Genomic DNA, 19354 nt, shown 5'->3' with positions numbered 1-19354 from the left:
TGCTTATTTTTTCATAAAATTGGTTGCCGTATTACAATTTTAATTCGATTTTAATGTTTCAGAAACAACTAGAATACGTCGTGCAGTGATCAAGATTAGAATCAATCGAAGAAATGCTATAATGAAGAAAATATTTATTCTCCGTAAAGATACAGATCGTTACTAAGTAGACCCGTTTGTCATTTTACTAGTAGGCATTTGAGTCCCCATCCCCCCTCGAAAAATTTTGTCTTGAAAGGAAAATTCAATTTAATTCTTCTTTTTACACTTTCGCGAACCAATTTTCGACCTAAACGCCATTTACTTCCAAAAGTTTTCTGGAAAGCAGCATTTGATGCAATATATCCTAATCGGAACATGATCTTATTTCAATTGTACTGGATATGTTTTTGAGATAGTAACAATAACAACTTTCCATATTTTTCATATGATATTTATAGCAGACACGTATATATCTCTTAGATCGGGTTGGTCACCTGTCATAGTCATCAAATATCACTTCAAAAAATGGAAGCTAATTATCAATTATTTAAAATAATTAAGACTTTCTTTTTTCTATTCGCTAGTGATGTCTATTATTGTTGGGTTGGATGGATATTTCAAGAACCACACATTAGTGCTAACAAGCCCAGAGTTGTGAATAGAAAAAAGCAGGTCTTAATTACTTCAAATAATTTAATGACTAGAAACACTGCGGAATTACGCATAGATAATTATCAATTTTAAGAAAACACTTTCGTCAAACCCCAGTGTATTGGTTATTTGCGTATAAACATACATTTAAAAAAATACATTTTTAGGGTAAATTTTAAATGTTATTAAAAAAATAAGGCTTAGTTTTTTTTAACTTCAAATTTGTGCAGATTGGTTTTATATTTTTAGGTTGTGAAAAAAAATATTTCTATATTTTTTATAATGATTTTGTAAATTTTTGTATAAAATTTGGTCACATATACGTTTAAACGCACTTATAAAAACTTGTTGAAACAAAGATATTAATAATGAGCAGGCATACCATTTTTTAGATAACTTCAAAAATTCGATCTAGCATGAATTTCATGAAGCTGTGGGGCAAACTGAGATATAAAATAGAAAATTCAAAACAGTTTTTACTCTTAATTTTTTTTATTAATTTGCAAATATGTATATTTCGGCGACTACTTGTCGCCCTCCCTCAGTGCTTAGGTTTGGATTCAAGGCGACAAGTAGTCGCCAAAATATACATATTTGCAAATTAATAAAACAAATTTTAGCAAAGTAAAAAGGAAATTGTTGTGGATTTTCGATTTTATATCAACACAACTTTTTTCAAGCACTATAAACGGAAGTTTTGTTAATGAGATCTGTTTGATCCTATACTTACTTTTTTAATGTTCAGTTTCAGTTGAGTTAATGTGAAACATGTAATTTTGCATTTCATTTTTATAAATAATGTGTACCACCTTGAAGACGCCTTGCAGTCTTCATCCATAAAAGGGATAGGCCGCCTTCCAGCATTTCATTGTACATAACGGATCTCCAAATATCTTATGTCATGGAAATAACGGGCGAAAGAGCCAGGAGCGTCTAAACTCATTTTTTTCATCTGTGAGAATAATTTTTATGCATGGGAATTTTCGCCTCCTTGCATTGCATGGAATCTAAATAGTTTGCTCCTTTTTCCAAATAACTTTGAACCACAATTCCAGACCGTCCTGTTTTGCTACTGAAGTATCCTTTGCGATGAAAAAAAATTAATTTGGATTTTTCTACACCCATAATGTACTTTCCCCTAGGTATATTCAAAATATGTCAAGTTTTTTCAAAACTGATCTGTACAAACGCAATTAATAATAATCGTTGGCGCAAAAATCTATATTAGATCGGGACCTTGAAGTGTGTTATAGCACTTCATTCAAAATCATAACGGTACACTACAGGGTTACAGTGAGGCATGGGCGTTTCTGTTGTTTTTGAAAAACGTTAATTAACAGTTTTTTCAAGAAAAATAACAGTTAAAAACAACAGTTGAAAAATAACGGTGTAATGTAGCTGTTGTTTTAAAATTGAAAAAACGATTAATTCGTTTTTGATGAAGAAACTGTTATTTTTAACAGTTTGGTTATTTTTTGCCCATCTCTAGTTACAGTACCCTGTAGGAGGCAATGTGATCAGCATTGCGCTCGCCCGATTTGACTCAGGTACTCATTTACAGCTGGGTCCTCTGGTATCCGACATCCAGTCATGATAACAAATACCTCTACTACCAGTGAGATTTGCCCAGCGCTCTAACTACTTGAGCCATCCGGGCAAAGAGTATTATTTTCACAAAATACTAATTTATCAAATATAAATGAAAGAAAGGAAGCTTTTGCGTTAAAAATTCACTAATACTTCACTTTTAAATGATGCGTTTAAAAGAATATGTACATGTAACTATAATTTTCGTACATTGGCGCGTCATTAAACATTAAAAAAATATTATTTGCATTCAAATAATCTTTTCGTTAACTGAACGATTATTTTGAGCTATATGTCACTCTCTTAAATATATTTTCAGTGAGACCAGATATTGTAGTGTTTATGTATATGTGCCAGTGCAGAAGAATCCCTACTGATATATGCATAAGTATTATGCAAGGGAAAACGGACATCTATTACTACTTTTCTAAATATTAGAAGATGGAGAATTTGCTATTTTCTTGGATTTTCTTAAATTATTCCATGATTTTCGCCCTCATCTAAGAGTCAAGTACTGCCTTCTAGTTTGAAGATCCATTTTATCTGTTGAATATAACCTAATAAAAGCGAAAATGATAAACCCAGTGTCTTTATTGATGTAATGCATTAAGTAATTTATTTTCATGTTGATTCACTATTTAAAACTATTTTCGCATCTGTGTATGAACCTCTATCAATGGGATCGTTAGCCTAATTTACATCCACAAATCCTTTCAATCTACTCTTTCTTCAGAATACCTTAATCGTCTTTTGCTTTCAATGAATACTTTGAAATCCTCTCAGCGTAATTCTAGTGAACGTATAAATAAAAATTATTGAATTGATTGAGACAACAGATTGAATAAGCAATATTTGAATGTGTCAGCACAGCTAAATACAACAAACTACCTATTAATTTTTGAAATGGGAATTCACCTTCACAATAATTAACTCACATTTCTTAGGAGTGTCAACTTATATTACAATCAGGCATATCAAATGTCTCTGGTAATTGCTCGATATAATGCCCCTGATTCACTGTGATTATATTTGAGTTTTTATTTAACATATTAATTCTCATTTTATTGCTTGACTTGATTCAGATTTTTCATTTTCATTTTCATCGTTGAATCAAAGCTTCTATCAAAGAATCGCTTTCCAACTTACTATTCGAAAATATTATGAAATCGTCAATATAAATCTCTATAATCGTTTTCTTAATTTTGCTATGATTTTTAATAGAGACACGGTGCTCGTAATGAAGCCCTAAAATGTACAATGTTTTCTGTACCTTTTGATATCAAACTATTGAAGAGAGTTTTAAGCTATACGCAGCCTTTTTTAATTTAAATATTTTACTAGAATCTTTAACAAGAAAACCTCCTGGGAAATAGATAAAATTAATTTTTTTCTAATCAACATTGAAAAAGTCTGTTGTGACAATTAAATGGATAATGTGCATATTTGCGTCTAGTTGAATGTCTTATAACCGATGAAAAATGTCTTAATAGTCCACACCGAACTGCATAAAACCTTTAACTTGACACGATACCTTATTTTTTTTTGTCACAACCGATTTTTATTCTTAAAATCCATTTGTAATATGCTAAGTTTGCATTGTATGGAGCTTTAAGAATCTCCCATATTTGATTGTCTGCAGGTGATTGTATCTAGCTCCTACATCGTCGTTTGTCACCACTGTTATCTCTTATGGACGAGGCTGATAGCCTCTGCATATGTTATGGACGTAGCTTACATATTAGCAAATCCGTATTTTGAAGATTTCCTCCTCCGTTCTTTTTTCCTTATAGCACATCTATGGCACGTCTGATGTATCCCCCGTTTGTGGGTTTTCTCCTACACTGAAGATATTTCTGGTTTCTTTTTGTTGCATATTCGTGCCTTCCGTCAAATTATCGTCTCTGGCATCCTAATTTTTTGCCTCGCTTGAACTTGACTGATGAAGGGGTTCTAATTTCAATTTAGATTCCTTTGCCCATTCCCTCACAGAATTTTTGTTTTCTACAAAAACGCTGACGGTCTTTCCTGCTGTCTGCTTGACGATAAATTCCCTTGATGTTATCACAAAAAGCAACTATTATATGTATCTTTGAGTTTCTGTCCCGTTCAGTTCTTTTCTCCTTTAGTATATGTACTATCATAGCAATACCTGATATGCATATAAGTTGCAAGTTTGGTTTACTTTCGGCCCATACTTCGTATAGAGTCCTTTCAGAAGCTGTAGATCTACTTTTCAAACAAATAGCTGTATTGGCACCTTTTACCCACAACTTCTTTCCATCTTAGTTTCAAAAAGTAAGTTTTGTTCGACCACTCTTTTCAATTTCGATATATATGTCTGTTTTTTTATGTATGATGTTCTTTCTTTTCAAGAAATCCTCAAAATTTTCACTGCAGTACTCAATCATTGTCTGTTCCTAAGATTTTGATTTGTTTGCTCTGAAAGTTTTCTCTATCGACTTAAATCTGTTTTCAAAAAGTAAATTAGTAAAAATAACATCACCTAGTGACTTGCTCTCCATGAGGCCGTAAACATTTCAATGAAAAATCTGTAGATATCTGTTGTTCAATATTCTGTAGCGAATGGCGACCTCGATTATTATCCTCCACAACATATTTCACAGCTTATTTTGCTTATTGTAAACATGTCAGGATAGTGTAATCCATCCCGTAATCCATGACATTTCATTATTATCATTATTCATGTTATTGCCGTTTATATGACCAAGTCGTCTATGTCATGTTACTTACCATTTACTGTTGTTAACTTACTTACCATTTACTGTTAACTTCAGTTAATAAACACTTTTGTGTTTTAAGTCTCTTTTAGCAATGCCATCAATTAATTTTGACTTGACAATCAATTTGCCTGATTTGTTTCTAATTACGCTCTTATTATGTTCAAAACAGATAATGTTGGTTTCTCATTTATAAGAGGACTGATAAGATGGCTGATTACGATAATGATCAGTTTCTCTACAACAAGCATGCATAGCAAGCTATTACGTTTACCCGTTATGCTTACTTCTGCTGCCACCTTTACTGGATTTTTTTTACTTAAGGCTAAGGTTAAAGCTACTAATGCTGAGTTATTACCCGCTTCGCCTGCGTCGGCTGATTCCATATTTAGCAATCGGCAATAAATTAAATTCCGGAATGATATTAAGCCAAGATCGTGGACGTAAATCGCTGTGGTAATTCGGTCAGGAACAATGAATTAACGTAACCTGTGCTGCTTAAATTTTAAATTAATTAAAATTATCATTTGTGGTGTCACATAATTCGTCATATTTTCAAAAATCTCTAGCTTTATAGAAATTAAATTAGGAAGCAAAGTAATTCTCCTTAATTGGAGAACAAAAAAAACGCAGTTTGGTCCACAATTCCTTCATGGTTTTTGTTTCCTTTGTGTAATAATAATGAATCAACTGTTAGAATCAACATAGCCCGTGCATTTACATCTGCCGCTGCAGCTGTCTCGGTTCTTTCTTCATTTGAATACTTATTTGGATTTTCCAAAATGAATAAGTTTTTCAGTGCGATCGATCGATCATAGAAGGACTCTCATCCTGTCAGCTTTGGCACAAGATGTTGGTACTCATTTTCTGGCTTCCACAACAAAAGACAAAAGTACTATATTTTGAATTTTAGTTATAATTCGAATGAAACTGGGGCGGGTCCCATAACCTAACCTGTAATGAAGACACGACGATATTCATCGATCGCGTCCTCTTATTTCGAAATCCAAGGGGTGCTGGGCAGTCTTCGTTAACAGAAGCTGCTCAGCGCTTTCGTGGTTTTTCTACCGGTCTTCCTCCTTCTGCTCTCCTTTCGAATACCTTTTTAGGTATTCGAGTTTCGTCCATACGTTGATCGTGGCCAGCTCATCTCAAATTCCGATGTTTTATTAATTTGGAGACTCCACGGTCATCAAGTATTTGGTATAACTCATGATTGTATCTGATTGGTCTCTTGCAATTTTAGTTCCTACTATTCTCCGGAGAAACCTCCTCTCGAAGGTATTGACCAGTTTTTTGGAAGTTTGTGTTAGGGTACATTATTGACATCCGTATCATAGCATAGTTTTGTATACCCGGAGCGTTGCTTTCCTGTGTATGCAGCTTAATTTCGTTTTCGTTTAATTTCGTTTTCATTTTATTTCCATTTTCCGTCAATTGTACACCTAAGTATATTAAGTTGTCTACATTTTCTAAGGTGTATTTGTCAATCGTTTAATTTTGTCTAGTGGATGTCATTTTTCTCGTTTGCGTCATAATTTATTGTCCTTCCGGAACTTTATATCGTCTTCGAATTTCCCCTTCTTTTTTTATCGCGCTACAGTCCGATGTCTGTCCTCATGATGTCTTTGTCTCCATTCTTCTCGATCAAATGGTCGCGTTCTCGAATTCGGAAACCGAACAGCATGCAACTTGTATCGTTCATTGAGTCTGTCCACCCGTTTTGGTGTTTTCCTGGTGGGGGTTATCTTCCTTTTCTTTGAGGAGGCGCCTGGAAATCGTTCTGACGTCCATGCGCTGTACATGGCCTACCCACTGGATCTTAATATGGATGGCAACTACACTCGCTGGCTTAATATTGTGCTGGGAACTCGATGTTCAAAAGCAATATTTTTTTGCTTTCCGGCCTGGTTAATCGTCCACGTCTCTCTGTTGTAACACAGGGCAGATTGAATCAAGGTTTTATATATTGTGAACTTTACCTTCCTAAATGAAAATTAGCGGCATGCGGTAAAATTTTACTGTTGTTTATGTTATTTTGTCCGAAAAAGACTAATTTTTCCCAGACTGCTGGAAGAGATTTTTATTTCCCATATAGCAATATTTCGAGGACCAGTTGTCCTCTTTCTCAGTGAGTTTTAGTCTGTCCAGCCAGGAAGAGGTAAAATGTTTTATTGGTAAACATAATCCACCTGTTCATTTCGTTTATTTGGTTGTTTTCCTTTATGCCTAAGTACACAAAACTGTCAACTTGTTTGAAGTAATGGTTTAGTGTCGTGTTTTATCTGATTGTTTCACCAGGGTCTCCTTTGCATTCCTTTCGGTCGTACCAGGATATTTATAGCATCCATTTTCAGCTACTTTGTGGGATGATGGGTACAGTAGCATGTCATTTAGATCAACTGGGATCTTTCGGTTATACTCCAAAGCGAAGTAAAATAATACCGTCTTGCTTTTATCTGGAGCCTGTGCCAAAATACCATGTTAATTGGTTTTGTGTCTTCACTTGAGCACTTTGGCTGAAACTTCAAATTCAATATTCTCTACAGTACACCGCGATCGACACCGTTGTATACATGTTTGAAGTCAGCGAAAATTTGATGGCCGTCAACGTTATATTCCCAAAATTTCTCCGAATTTCTATTCCTGTTGTATTGCAACTATTGTATTTACGGTTGATGTTATATTTCAAAAACGTAGTACAAACTTACGTTTAATTGTCGCTATGTGAGGTTTAGCAATTACGTTGGGCTTTGGATGGTGTTGAATTTCAACGAATTTCATCATAATTTCGCTAGATAGCAGCAAACTTATTGTTATTTCGGCTTCTCCAAAGTCGTGTTTTAGCCTGTATTTAGCTAAAATTCACATATGTTAGTTTCTTATTCACTTTCCCGTATTTTTCTAACACCTACCGTTCCCTCTTCTTAATGTTGGAACATTTATATATTATAATCGAAAACATCGCATCCATATAGATTTGGTTTCAGCCTCCTTCCGTCCATATGTTTTTAGGTAGTTGAAATTGTTTAACGAAATAACAGATCATGTAGTGAATAGTACTTAGATGAATAGGATATAAATTCGAAAGCGGTAGTGTACTGAGTAAACTGATTTAAGTGAAATCCACACATCGTTGGTTTCAAGTTTTTTTCTAGATTTCTAATTCGTTTTGGATATTTTTAACGTTTTAAGTGTAAAAAATATGCAGGAATATGTACAAGTGCAAAGTGTTGGAGTTTCATAGTAAATGAAACTAAATTACCTACATAGAGTCAAAAAATGTGTTTTTCGAAGTTCTAATTGATTTACCTATCAAAAAAGGTGAGAAAGTGTTTATGTTGTATGTGTTATGGCTTGTTGTCTTTTTGTCAAAAATCAACCTCTCAAATTTCAATCGGACATGTTTTTTTCCTGTTACTAACTTTTTCACAGCCCTAACATTTTTTGGCTCTATTAACGACTAATAATATTTTTAATATAGTGATTGGATGCAGTTCTTTTGGTTTGTAGTTGTCTTTTTTATTTTGGTAGAAATATGGTTTACTAGGTTTAATACATTTTTAGTTAATAGAAGTTTTTGCAACACATTACATACACATTAGGATATTTTTTAAACCTAATAATTGGGTATACGTACATTCAAGACTGGAAACGTATTGGCTTAAAAATTATTTTCTGAAATTTGTCAAACTAATATAGTTATTACCAAATTTCTACTTTCTGGTGGAAGAGTTGAGAACTGGCGATAATCAAAATTAAATTCTCATGTCAACCTTCTCTAAGCTTAATGCTTCATTTGATTGACGGTCGAATTTCGGACTTAATATTCGCATTGCTTTCCGTAAACAGTCACTATACTTTTGTTAGCTCGACTAGCATTTTTTATAGAATAATCCCTTTCACTAGAATTCCTGCTTTCATTTTTCCTAGTACGTCATCGTTATGTTCATTACTAGGAATATTTCTTCTGCTCTCAGAAAAACTTGTGTATATAATTACAACTTCTGGGAATTTCATTATTTTATGTTCTATTTCTAACTATTAATGAAGAAAACTATTCCCACTAAGGACTATCTAACTTTCAACAATTGTTTTCTCTCTGTAGCAAAAGAAACAACCTTCGGAACCCATTTATGCTGAACCGACCAAACACATCCAACCATCATCAGGACCTTCACCCGGCCCTTCTAAATCTGCCATGCATTTCGATGAATACGACGGAGTTGTCCTTCGTGGAAATGAACCGAGCGGAACTCTTAAAATAGATGCTGCTAACAATCGTCGATCTGAAACTATTAAGACTGTTATGTCTGAAGATAGTGGAGGAGGCAATCATTCAGCAGATATTAATCGCCACTCAGATGGAGACCTTTTCCGCGATAGTGGCGGTAGTGGAAGCGAGCAAACATCTGCTGATAATGTAACATCACCATCGAGGAAATATCATTCGAAGAGTTTCAGCTTATCAGAGAATAGAATTGGTGCCAACTTAAATTTATTCCAACAGAATCGTGAGTTGTGGGAGAAACGTGCAGAGTTCAGCACACAACAGCAAAGTTCGACACAATCGAGGATTTTAGAACGTAAACGGGTTGCACCGGATTTAGTCATGGATTTGCCGTTATCAATGAATAAAGAAGATGCATTGCGAAGTTCTCGAGACTCTTTGGACACTGAGGTAAGGAATTATTATTTTATTTTATACAAGAATATTCAAATTCCTTTCAATTATTTTTAAACGTTCAAAAAATGTACTTTGAAATCCTATAACTTGCACATTTATCCCTCATGTGGTGTTATTATGTTATTATTTACCAACTTTTGAAATATTTTGACCAAAACCAATTTCTCACATAATTCTAAAAGTTGATTTGTCCAACTAAGAGAACTATAGATCATCAGTGGACTATTATTCAGGGTTTAGTTTCTTTCGACGGTCCTATCGTGGCGGCAATCTTGGTCAAATTCAAGAAGTCTTCTAACACTCTTCTATGATTCGGCTTTGATTGATTTGTTCGCTGCCCAGGAGTTATTTGAACACAATTAAATGCCTAAACAATGCAGTTCCCCCGTTACACGATGGACACGGTATTCTGAACAATATGCCCAGCTAGTGAATTATCGCGCCAAAATACTAACAATATCTTTGCAAATATTCCTGTTTTTCGACAAGACAAACTTTGCAGCATGTCTGTATTGAGTTTGGACGATTGCTTGGGTTGTTTAATGGACTATTCAACGCCCTGAATGCAACTTGACTATCATTGCAAATGCGATGCGCTTGTCCCTCAATCACTCGTCAATCACGCGGGTTTTCGTCTTTAGATAGCATACACTTCAGGCTGAAATGTCGTTGTATATTGTTTAAGGAACACTTTTCGTTTTTATCCCAACTACTACTGCAGAACAATTTTCTATTTTTGAGCCATCAGTGAAGAAGATCTCAATACATTCCGCCACGCATTCTTCTGGTTTGTCACAGTTTTCTCGACGTTTTGGGATAACTTTATATCTTTTACCAGACAGATGTATGGGGATCTGAGAATCAGAAGGCATTACCAGAACACGATTCAGTTCTTCCAATATCAATGTCCCTCACATCCGTTGTTTTTTCATAGATGTAAACAAGTTAGTCTATGAACTGATTTCATTCCAGTGCTATTAATATATCGAAGGGCTGAATCCCTCTCGAAAATGCCTATCGGTATGTATAGGCTCTGAGGTGTTGGTACCCTCAGATGAATGCACGGTTAAGGTGCCACCCTTCCATGACTGTCGCCAAAAACTTTATTAGTTTGGGATCAATAGGTGACGCTATCAAAAGCCTCGGCGTAATCGATATAGCAACTAAAGAGATTTGTTTGTATTATAGTTGCCTGTCCTACATCTACCGAGTCGATAATGAGTTGCTGTTTCCAACCCCTTGAGCCAACTCGGCAGCCTTTCTGATCTTCGTACAGAATGTTGTTCTCGAGGTGCGCATTACGCCTTCAACTAATAACGAACATTATGAATTTGTAGAGGGTTGATAAGCAAGTAGTCGCTTTTGTGTCTGCGGGATTCTGCACCATGTCCTTTTTAGGGACAAGATAAATAACTTCCGTAGTGGTGGTGGTGGAAATTTCTCCGGTCGACTTCTTTTTCAACCGTATGTAGTATTGTGGACACATCTGGAATGACTTTCGCATTACCATCGCAACCGACTGCATCACAGAGAGGACTGCGTCTTCCAACACTTTTATAGAGAAAAGTGGGCATTTCTCAGTGCTCTCCGCGCTGCCGTCATCATTCCGTGCGCGGGGAATAGTGCAATGTGAGCAGGGCTTCGGGTTACCTCGTCTCCAGCAGCAAGCTTTGTTTTTGTTTATTGCGTTGCCGAGTCTCTTTTTGGTTGGTTTATACTTTGTCATTATGGTACATGCCTTCTCCGGAGCTCTGCAATTTCCGCTGTTCATCAATACATAGAAGGCTTGCTACGTCTCGATGCCCTCCTGCTCTGCAGGCGGTCGTTACCAGGTTTTAACTGAATTTACGACAGTGTCAGCTGCAGCGCCACAACCCCCATAGGTGCAAGACTACATACTACATGTATTTTCCTCACCTGCCCCCTGAGACGCTGAGGTGGCCTAACGCCATTCGGACTGAAGTTACTCCTTCGGTTTTTTCGGCTTAGTTTATAATGAAAAAGAAATAAATTTTATTTTTGAATGCCGAATAGTGAGTTTTTTTTATATTTCTCACGAAGTTACTCATTTCTTCTCCTTTCAAAACCGGGCTTGGGTCCGGCTACGGCGGAGTTATTCTTCAATATTTTCTGCGGGTTCCTTTACTTTTTATGGGCGCTTGAGCTCTATCAGTCATAGAGTTGATGAAATTCTGCGAAAGGCGTGGTCTAATTGTATTACATCGTTCGTCTTTTATCATTATTGTACTAACAAAGGTTCTCGATAGGGAGAGGTCATATCAAGGCAATCAGTTTAGCATAGAAATGTCGATTTCTTCATCTGCCGAAAGCAAAATAAACGTTAGATTTAATTTCAATTGCTTTTGAGTATCTAATAATTTATGAGCAAAAAAAAAAAATTAACCATATTAAGTGGAGCCGGCTTATTTGCGCCGACTGTTTTTTTATAAAAACCAAGATTATTCCTTTTAAGTCCGTGAGTAATTTATTGTCCCAAATGTACATTCTAGTAGCAACTTGCTACCTTCATCAGTGGGTTATGAGAGAAAAATGTATTTATACCTATTCCTAATAATTAATATTAAAAGTTAATTGTTTAGGATAAGTGAGGGAGATAGGAGAACACAACTCTGAGACCGTTGACAATTTCTCCTATCTAGGGTCGAAAATCACAACCGATAACAGCTACGATGATGAAATCCGCACACGGTTGTTGTCAGCCAACAGAGCCTACAAAACCTGTTCCGGTCGAAACGTCTCACCGTAGGGTCAAAACTCTTACTGTACAAGACTATGATCTTGCCAGTCCTCATGTATTCCTGGGCGACTTGGGTTCTTAGCAAGAAAAATTGCGAACTCTTGGCCGCGTTCGAGAGAAGAAACCTCCGAAGAATTTTTGGCCCCCTATATGAGGATGGACGATTCCGTAGCCTACATAACGACGAAATCCGGCGCAACAACCGATATCCGGTCTAGGCCTGCCTTAATAAGGAACTTCAGACATCCCGGTTTTGCGCCGAGGTCCACCAATACGATATTCCTAAAAGCTGTCTGGCGTCCTGGCCTACGCCATCGCTCCATCTTAGGCACGGTCTGCTTCGTCTTCTTTTTCTACCATAGATTTTGCCCTTATAGCCTTTTCGGGTGGGATCATCCTCATCCATACGGATTAAGTGACCCGCCCACCGTAACCTATTGAGCCGGATTTTATCCACAATCGGACGGTCATAATATCGCTCATAGATTTCGTCATTGTGTAAGCTACGGAATCGTCCATCCTCATGTAGGGGGCCAAAAATTCTTCGGAGGATTCTTCTCTCGAACGCGGCCAAGAGTTCGCAATTTTTCTTGCTAAGAACCCAAGTTTCCGAGGAATACATGAGGACTGGCAAGATCATAGTCTTGGACAGTAAGAGCTTTGACCCTATGGTGAGACGTTTCGATCGGAACAGTTTTTGTAAGCTGAAATAGGCTCTGTTGGCTGACAACAACCGTGCGCGGATTTCATCATCATAGCTGTTATCGGTTGTGATTTTCGACCCTAGATAGGAGAAATTATCGACGGTTTCAAAGTTGTCGTCTCCTATCTTTATTCTTCCCGTTTGACCAGTGCGGTTTGATATTGTTGCTTGGTTGGTTTTTGGTGCTGACGTTGCCACCATATAGTTTGTCTTGCCTTCATTGATGTGCAGCCCAAGATCTCGCGCCGCCTGCTTGATCTGGATGATGGCAGTTTGTACGTCTTGGGTGGTTCTTCCCATGATGTCGATATCGTCAACATAGGCCAGTAGTAGGGTGGACTTAAAGAGGATCGTACCTCTCGCATTTACCTCAGCATCACGGATCACTTTCTCGAGGGCCAGATTAAAGTGGACGCTTGATAGGGCATCCCCTTGTTGTAGACCGTTGTTGATGTCTGTTTACTCGATTCTATTCCATCTTCTTCCACAAACACTCTTTTAACGCACTCCGCCATTTGGGGCCGATTTCTTAAACACATTCTCTTTACCGAACGATCTTCATGTGTGATGATTTTTCACACTCTTCGGGACCCCTGTTTTCCTCAATAGTTTCAATAGCATCCCGACAATCGTTTAAAAAATTGACTCATTATAGGTCTACTAAACTCAACTCTGCTACCAGTGCCACATAAACTTAAATTTTCCGATGGTAGTATAAGAATTTTTATCTTATAACTTTCAGTCATTTTTTCTACAACGTGGCATTTTGCCACTTAACACATCACTACTGTCAAAGTAGTTGTAAAACCTAAAGTGAACTGATTTAATTCTAATCACAAGACTTCAGTCCATACTCAGAAAAAATATCAGGCAGCAGAAACCCCCCAAACCCCCAACCATTCAAATGCAGTTAGACTAATAGCTAACATTTTTATGTCTGCCACTGTTTATGGTTCTCATTCACCCCTTAAAGGGGCATAGCAGCTTCGACCAGGATTATGTGCCATCGGTAGCGCTTCAGCGCTCGCCTTGGTATAGTAGTTATCACACCAGAGCGGAAACGAATGTTATATTCGGGCGCTTTACAGAATTCATATTTTAAGGTAGGCATCGTTATCATATAAATAATACTACTACATACTTGTGCAATACTAGGTTCCGAATAGATCCTTAAGCTTTTGACTTTTTTTTAAATCCTTATATCTCTTCAATAAATTTCACACCTTGATTTTTCCACAGGTAATAACTTCAGAGGAATTGACATCCGCCGAACGTTTTGCATCTCAAAACCAATGCACTCTAAAGAAAAATGAAAGATTTTCATCAACGGAAACGTTTCCAGATAAAAAAGAAGTTAAACTCGATACGAAGACTGTCGAAAAACCGAAAGCCGAAGTGAAACCACAAGAAATTCCGACCACAACTGTAACACGTGACGCATCGAAAGATGGAAAATTCGAAGATAAACGATCAGTACTGGAGGAAGTGCTTCACATCGAAGAAGATCTTGCAAAAGATCATCTTACGACAAGCGCTGTCGCCGGTACAACATCCAAGGAGTGCCATAAAAGTCCAATTCCAGCACGAAACACACAAAAATTCGTAACGCAAGTTTGCTGATTTGAAATTAACAGGAGGCTGTCTGAGTCAACCGGAAATGACGGTGACAACAAACACGCAAACAACCACTGCAGGTGGTGCAAGTTCCATTAAAATTCTCGATCAAACGCCACAACTGACTTCGTTCAAGCCGCAAGTTCGTGTCAAACCACAAATCCTTAAGAAACCTTTCGTCCGACCGCCAACCACCCCAGAAATGCAACGGCGTGGTGGGGGAACGAGCAGCAGCAGTAGTTCACAAGATTAATCTTAAGACAGAAATCGTTCTCAGATAGATCGATATTTTTAAACTTGAATTTAGTACCTATATGTGTTTTTAGATTCATTCGAATTTAGATTGATATAGTTGCTTCCAGTGAGGATTACTCATTTTATTATTCATTATTACGGCGAGAAAAGCAATTCAATTTTAATCAATTGCAAAGGAGTTTCGCGAGCTTAAAAATGGCATTAGTCCTGGATAAGAAAGACTGGGGAAAAGACGTATTGCATTTTGCACCAAAACGAATCAGATCTGCTTGTGAAACTATTTGTATATCAAATCGAATTGTATGAAACTATCGTACCCTAGAATTGTAACCAAAACGTGATTTATTTTTTCGATTCTAACACTATTCAACTACATAAGTTACATATTGATTAATTAAGTACTGGTGTTCTAATTTTTATCATTGTAAACTATAAGTAAGCGTACAATAAACAACTTGATTTTTTGAAAACTACATTTTTCGTCTACACTAACGTTTTCCGTTCCTAGTCTGCATGATTTTGAAAGTTATTTGTTAGTTTGAAAACCTAAGACCCGAACAAGGTGCTGCCCATTATCATGCAACATCCTATAATACTTTGCAAATGTTACTTTCATGCTTTGTGAAATAATTTGGGGAAGAAGAGTCGGAAGGACACACACATTTTAATTTTCATAAGAACGCATGATAAACATAAATATTGGAAGATAATTAAAGCAGAAATAATATTTTTATACAAATGTACTTGAAGAAACTATATAAAAGTGAGGACTGAGAACGCATCAGACTGCAGTATAACTGTTTCCAATGAAAGGCAAATTGCATAAATGGAAAATAGAAACATTTTTGGGGCCCATCCATCTGAAGAGATAAATTTGAAGAAATAAAACATTTTGAATTTCGTAGATATTTTATAACAAGATGCCAAATTTTTGAAATCTCAATCTATTGAAATATGATCTTTTAAAGGGAAACTTTTCAATCTACATAAATAGGTTTTGTTAATGGATTTTCAAGGAAAAGAAGAACGATATTAGTTGCGGCCCAAAATCCATATTTAGATAAAGACTAATGCATTAAAAAGTTATATTCAGTGCTACTTCATTCAGGCTGTAATAGACATAATATAATTCACCACATCGTTATCACCACGCCGAATCCACGTATTTGCAAATTCGCTATTGGGAAAATAGAAGGACTCAGTGTTAGAGTCATCCTTCTTTGGCATATTGATAAGACCACCGCGAAGAGGGATTTAGGTTAACATCAGCTTAACAACACATACGACTTTTTGGCGTGGTTATAACGACATATTAAACCCAGATCAAATATTGAATATTGCATTGAGAGCCCAATTTCTTTTTAGTATTTTTATCTTAAGCTTTTATTTTGAAGATATTGCTTTAACTTTCGTGGTGTTTCAATGACACTTACTTAGAAAGTGTTCCTATAATATTAAAAGGAATTTTTCGATTGCAAATTCCAAGTTTTTTGGCAGTTACTTGACTCATTTTTTCAACCCATTGGTCGCCATCCCCATAAGAACATGTATAGAGTAACGCTACAGCACCAAGGAAATTAGCAATTCAATTCATTTAAAGGTATGTATGTATATGGTAGAGACCTATATCAGCACTCTTGATATAAAGTATTAGATAATATGAAGAATATCCGCCATTTGAATCGCTTCACATTCAGTACTATTGAACACTAGTGTTTTGGGTCGTATATTTACTTTTCATCCGCTTTTTATACTTTACAAAGATGAAGTAGGGAAGTTCTAAAAGTTTGGCTATATACAATATGGTTTCAAAAAAATTATTGTCCCCGGTTATAGGGGTAGTGAATCCAATTAACACTGTGATGTGTCATTTGGATGCGACATACTCGCAAGACCATGACTACTGTGGCCAGAGTTGGCTCAGAGCCCGCTTGTCGAAGGATAGCAGCTCTTTCACTCTACAGCCGGAGATCTCTTTGAGTGGTCGTGGGATGCAGTTTTTGCCCATTGAAAAACTGTGAAAAGCGAAATCCTTCTCCTGGAGGACGACCTCACTGAGTACAAAGCCTTAAGAGCTTAGAAGTGACAAAAAGGAGAATTGGCACCATTGTTGAAAACACATGACACACAGTCTTTGGATCATTGACCTGTAACCTGTCATTTTTTGTTAAAATGTGTGATTTGATGTCCTAAAGATAATGCGTTGGGTGTTCATTGACTTTTCGCAGATTCTGAGTTAAATGTAATTGTTCTGTATTGTAATCTTCTTGTGAACTGTGAATTCTAAGTTTGGAAATTGTTGGTTTGTTGTAGTATCAATTCTTGTCATTTTCTTTCAGCACGTCAACCATCGTATCGCATCGTATCCATGTCCTCTTTGATACTTTGTTTATCCCTTTTTTCCTCTCTACGTTTGTCGTGAACATTTCGCTTAATAGCGGGGGTTATTATCGCATCGCTTTCCCTCCCGTGGTTTTTTTCTGGCTGCTAGTTTTGAGTAGAGTTTAGATTTCCCTTTGTCCTCTGGATCGTTATCGTGTTGTTCTATCCCCTCTTCTAATTTCCGTACCACTTCACATCATATACATATGGGTGGCACTCACCCCTTAGTACGTCAATTACACATACGCGCCATATTCACAGTTCGCTGAAATGCACCTTAACTCCCCTCAGGACTTTCCGAGAAGCTTGCACCCCTCTACTATTCTGCGCCAAGTGCACCTGCGAATTCCCCGAGAATGCAATGCAATTGTCACTCCTCCTTAATGAGTGACCTATCCATTGCCACTTTCGTTCATCAACTCATCCACGAGTAATTGACCCGTGTGTCGCAGCAATATCAGGCCAATGCAAACAAGTGTTGCCGAAGAGCTAGAGTTTTCGACTAGCAGTGGTGGTCACTTTCCGTATGCTACTCCCATATAGTAATCCAGAAAGAACAGTAGCAGAGAACAGTCTCATCTTGGAGTTGAGTTAACTGCATTTCCAGATTTTAGACAAAGCAGTTAGTATGCTTTTAGCAGTCTTAATACGTCTAGCGACATCAAGTTCAGTGCTACCGTCGGTAAAAACAATGCCTCCCAGATATATAAATTGATGAACGCCTTCTATGCTCGCTTGTTTGAGGAAAGATGACATAGTTCACTGAAGTCCTCCACTTCCTCCGGATAAGGCAGCACAAGAAGACATAATATTTATGACATGTTGCGCCATCAGATTGAAGCAATACAAATACATTCCCTGTTGACGTTCCCATCTCGAAATCGACGAAGAGCAGATGAAGTGAAGATCTAAACTCCACAGACTGTTGTCAATACAGACGTTTCAAGAGCGGAAAGCTTGATGCGTTCCTGGATTATTTTAGCTATTATTTTCTCGCCGGCAGGGAGCGCGCAGATAATCTATTAATTCGCATAATCAGAGCGGGTACCCTTCTTTGGAATCTTAACGATCATCCCCATCTTTCACTCTCTGGAAAAGGTTTCGGATTCTTAAGATTTTCATATCAGTGGAAGTACAAGATCTGCAAAAACTGTAGAAGCAGTGATAAATACCTCTGCTGGAAAACTGCTAGGCCCAGCGGTTTTATTTCGGTTGAGTGTATTAATAGTCGAGATGATTTTTCTTCTGTTTGGAATAGCGATTCATACTCGGTATGTTGCGGTGGCCAGGCATTTCATCCACAAGAGGCGGAACTTTCCCGGATGTCATATCTTTAAGAATCTTGGTAAAGTGCTCCTTTTGCCTCTTCAGCTGTTCACCATCATGGATATGGAATCGACCGTTAATGTTTCTCCCAGGACCATCAAAAGAATTGCAATCACTTGCAAGTTCATTGATGATGCGGTATACAGTTTTGAAATCGTTACTATCTGTGGCAGCTTCCGCTCGCTTGACTGAATTCCCTATGTTTAACTTTCGAATCTGGTCAATCTGATTGCTCGTACGCTGTCGGTCAATTGAAATCCAAATTACCTTATGGTAAGTTCTATCCTTGAATAATGTGCCACCAATGACGAGGCGGTGGAAATCCACAAACCTCCAAGTCTCTGCTTCTCCATGGCATATCTAATCAGTCTATCTTGGCATTCAAATCACCCATCACGGCCACAATATCACCTTTTGGAACCATCTGCTGAACTGCGCGTAATTACTAACTGAAAGTATCCTTCACCATTATATTGGAAGCTTCCGTTTGTGCATAGCACTGGACAATTCTGATGACTTTTAACCTGGATCGGAATCTCCTAACAACAATCCACTCAGCACATTGCCGCAAGAGGAAGAAGAGTACTCCCCAGAGTTCTACAAGCTTATTTTGCCAAGACCCAGAATATTCAGCTTCTATCGTTGAAATTCTCGCTGGAGTCGGGGAAAAC

At 37.1% G+C, this 19354-nt stretch overlaps 1 protein-coding gene across 1 annotated transcript in view; it reads left to right on the top strand.

Annotated features, from left to right (window-relative positions):
* The window catches only part of LOC119655568 (SLIT-ROBO Rho GTPase-activating protein 1-like), a 134661-nt gene extending 119213 nt beyond the window's left edge, over positions 1 to 15448 (top strand). The window contains 3 exon segments of the mRNA XM_038061499.1: positions 9067 to 9639; positions 14346 to 14717; positions 14719 to 15448. Coding sequence (XP_037917427.1) covers positions 9067 to 9639; positions 14346 to 14717; positions 14719 to 14973 — 1200 coding nt within the window. The 3' untranslated portion in view covers positions 14974 to 15448.
* Positions 15449 to 19354: the final 3906 nt, after the last annotated feature.

This window comes from Hermetia illucens, chromosome 4, assembly GCF_905115235.1.
Source record: "Hermetia illucens chromosome 4, iHerIll2.2.curated.20191125, whole genome shotgun sequence".
Classification (NCBI taxonomy): Eukaryota; Metazoa; Arthropoda; class Insecta; order Diptera; family Stratiomyidae; genus Hermetia; species Hermetia illucens.
This window is presented reverse-complemented; position numbering and strand designations above follow the sequence as displayed.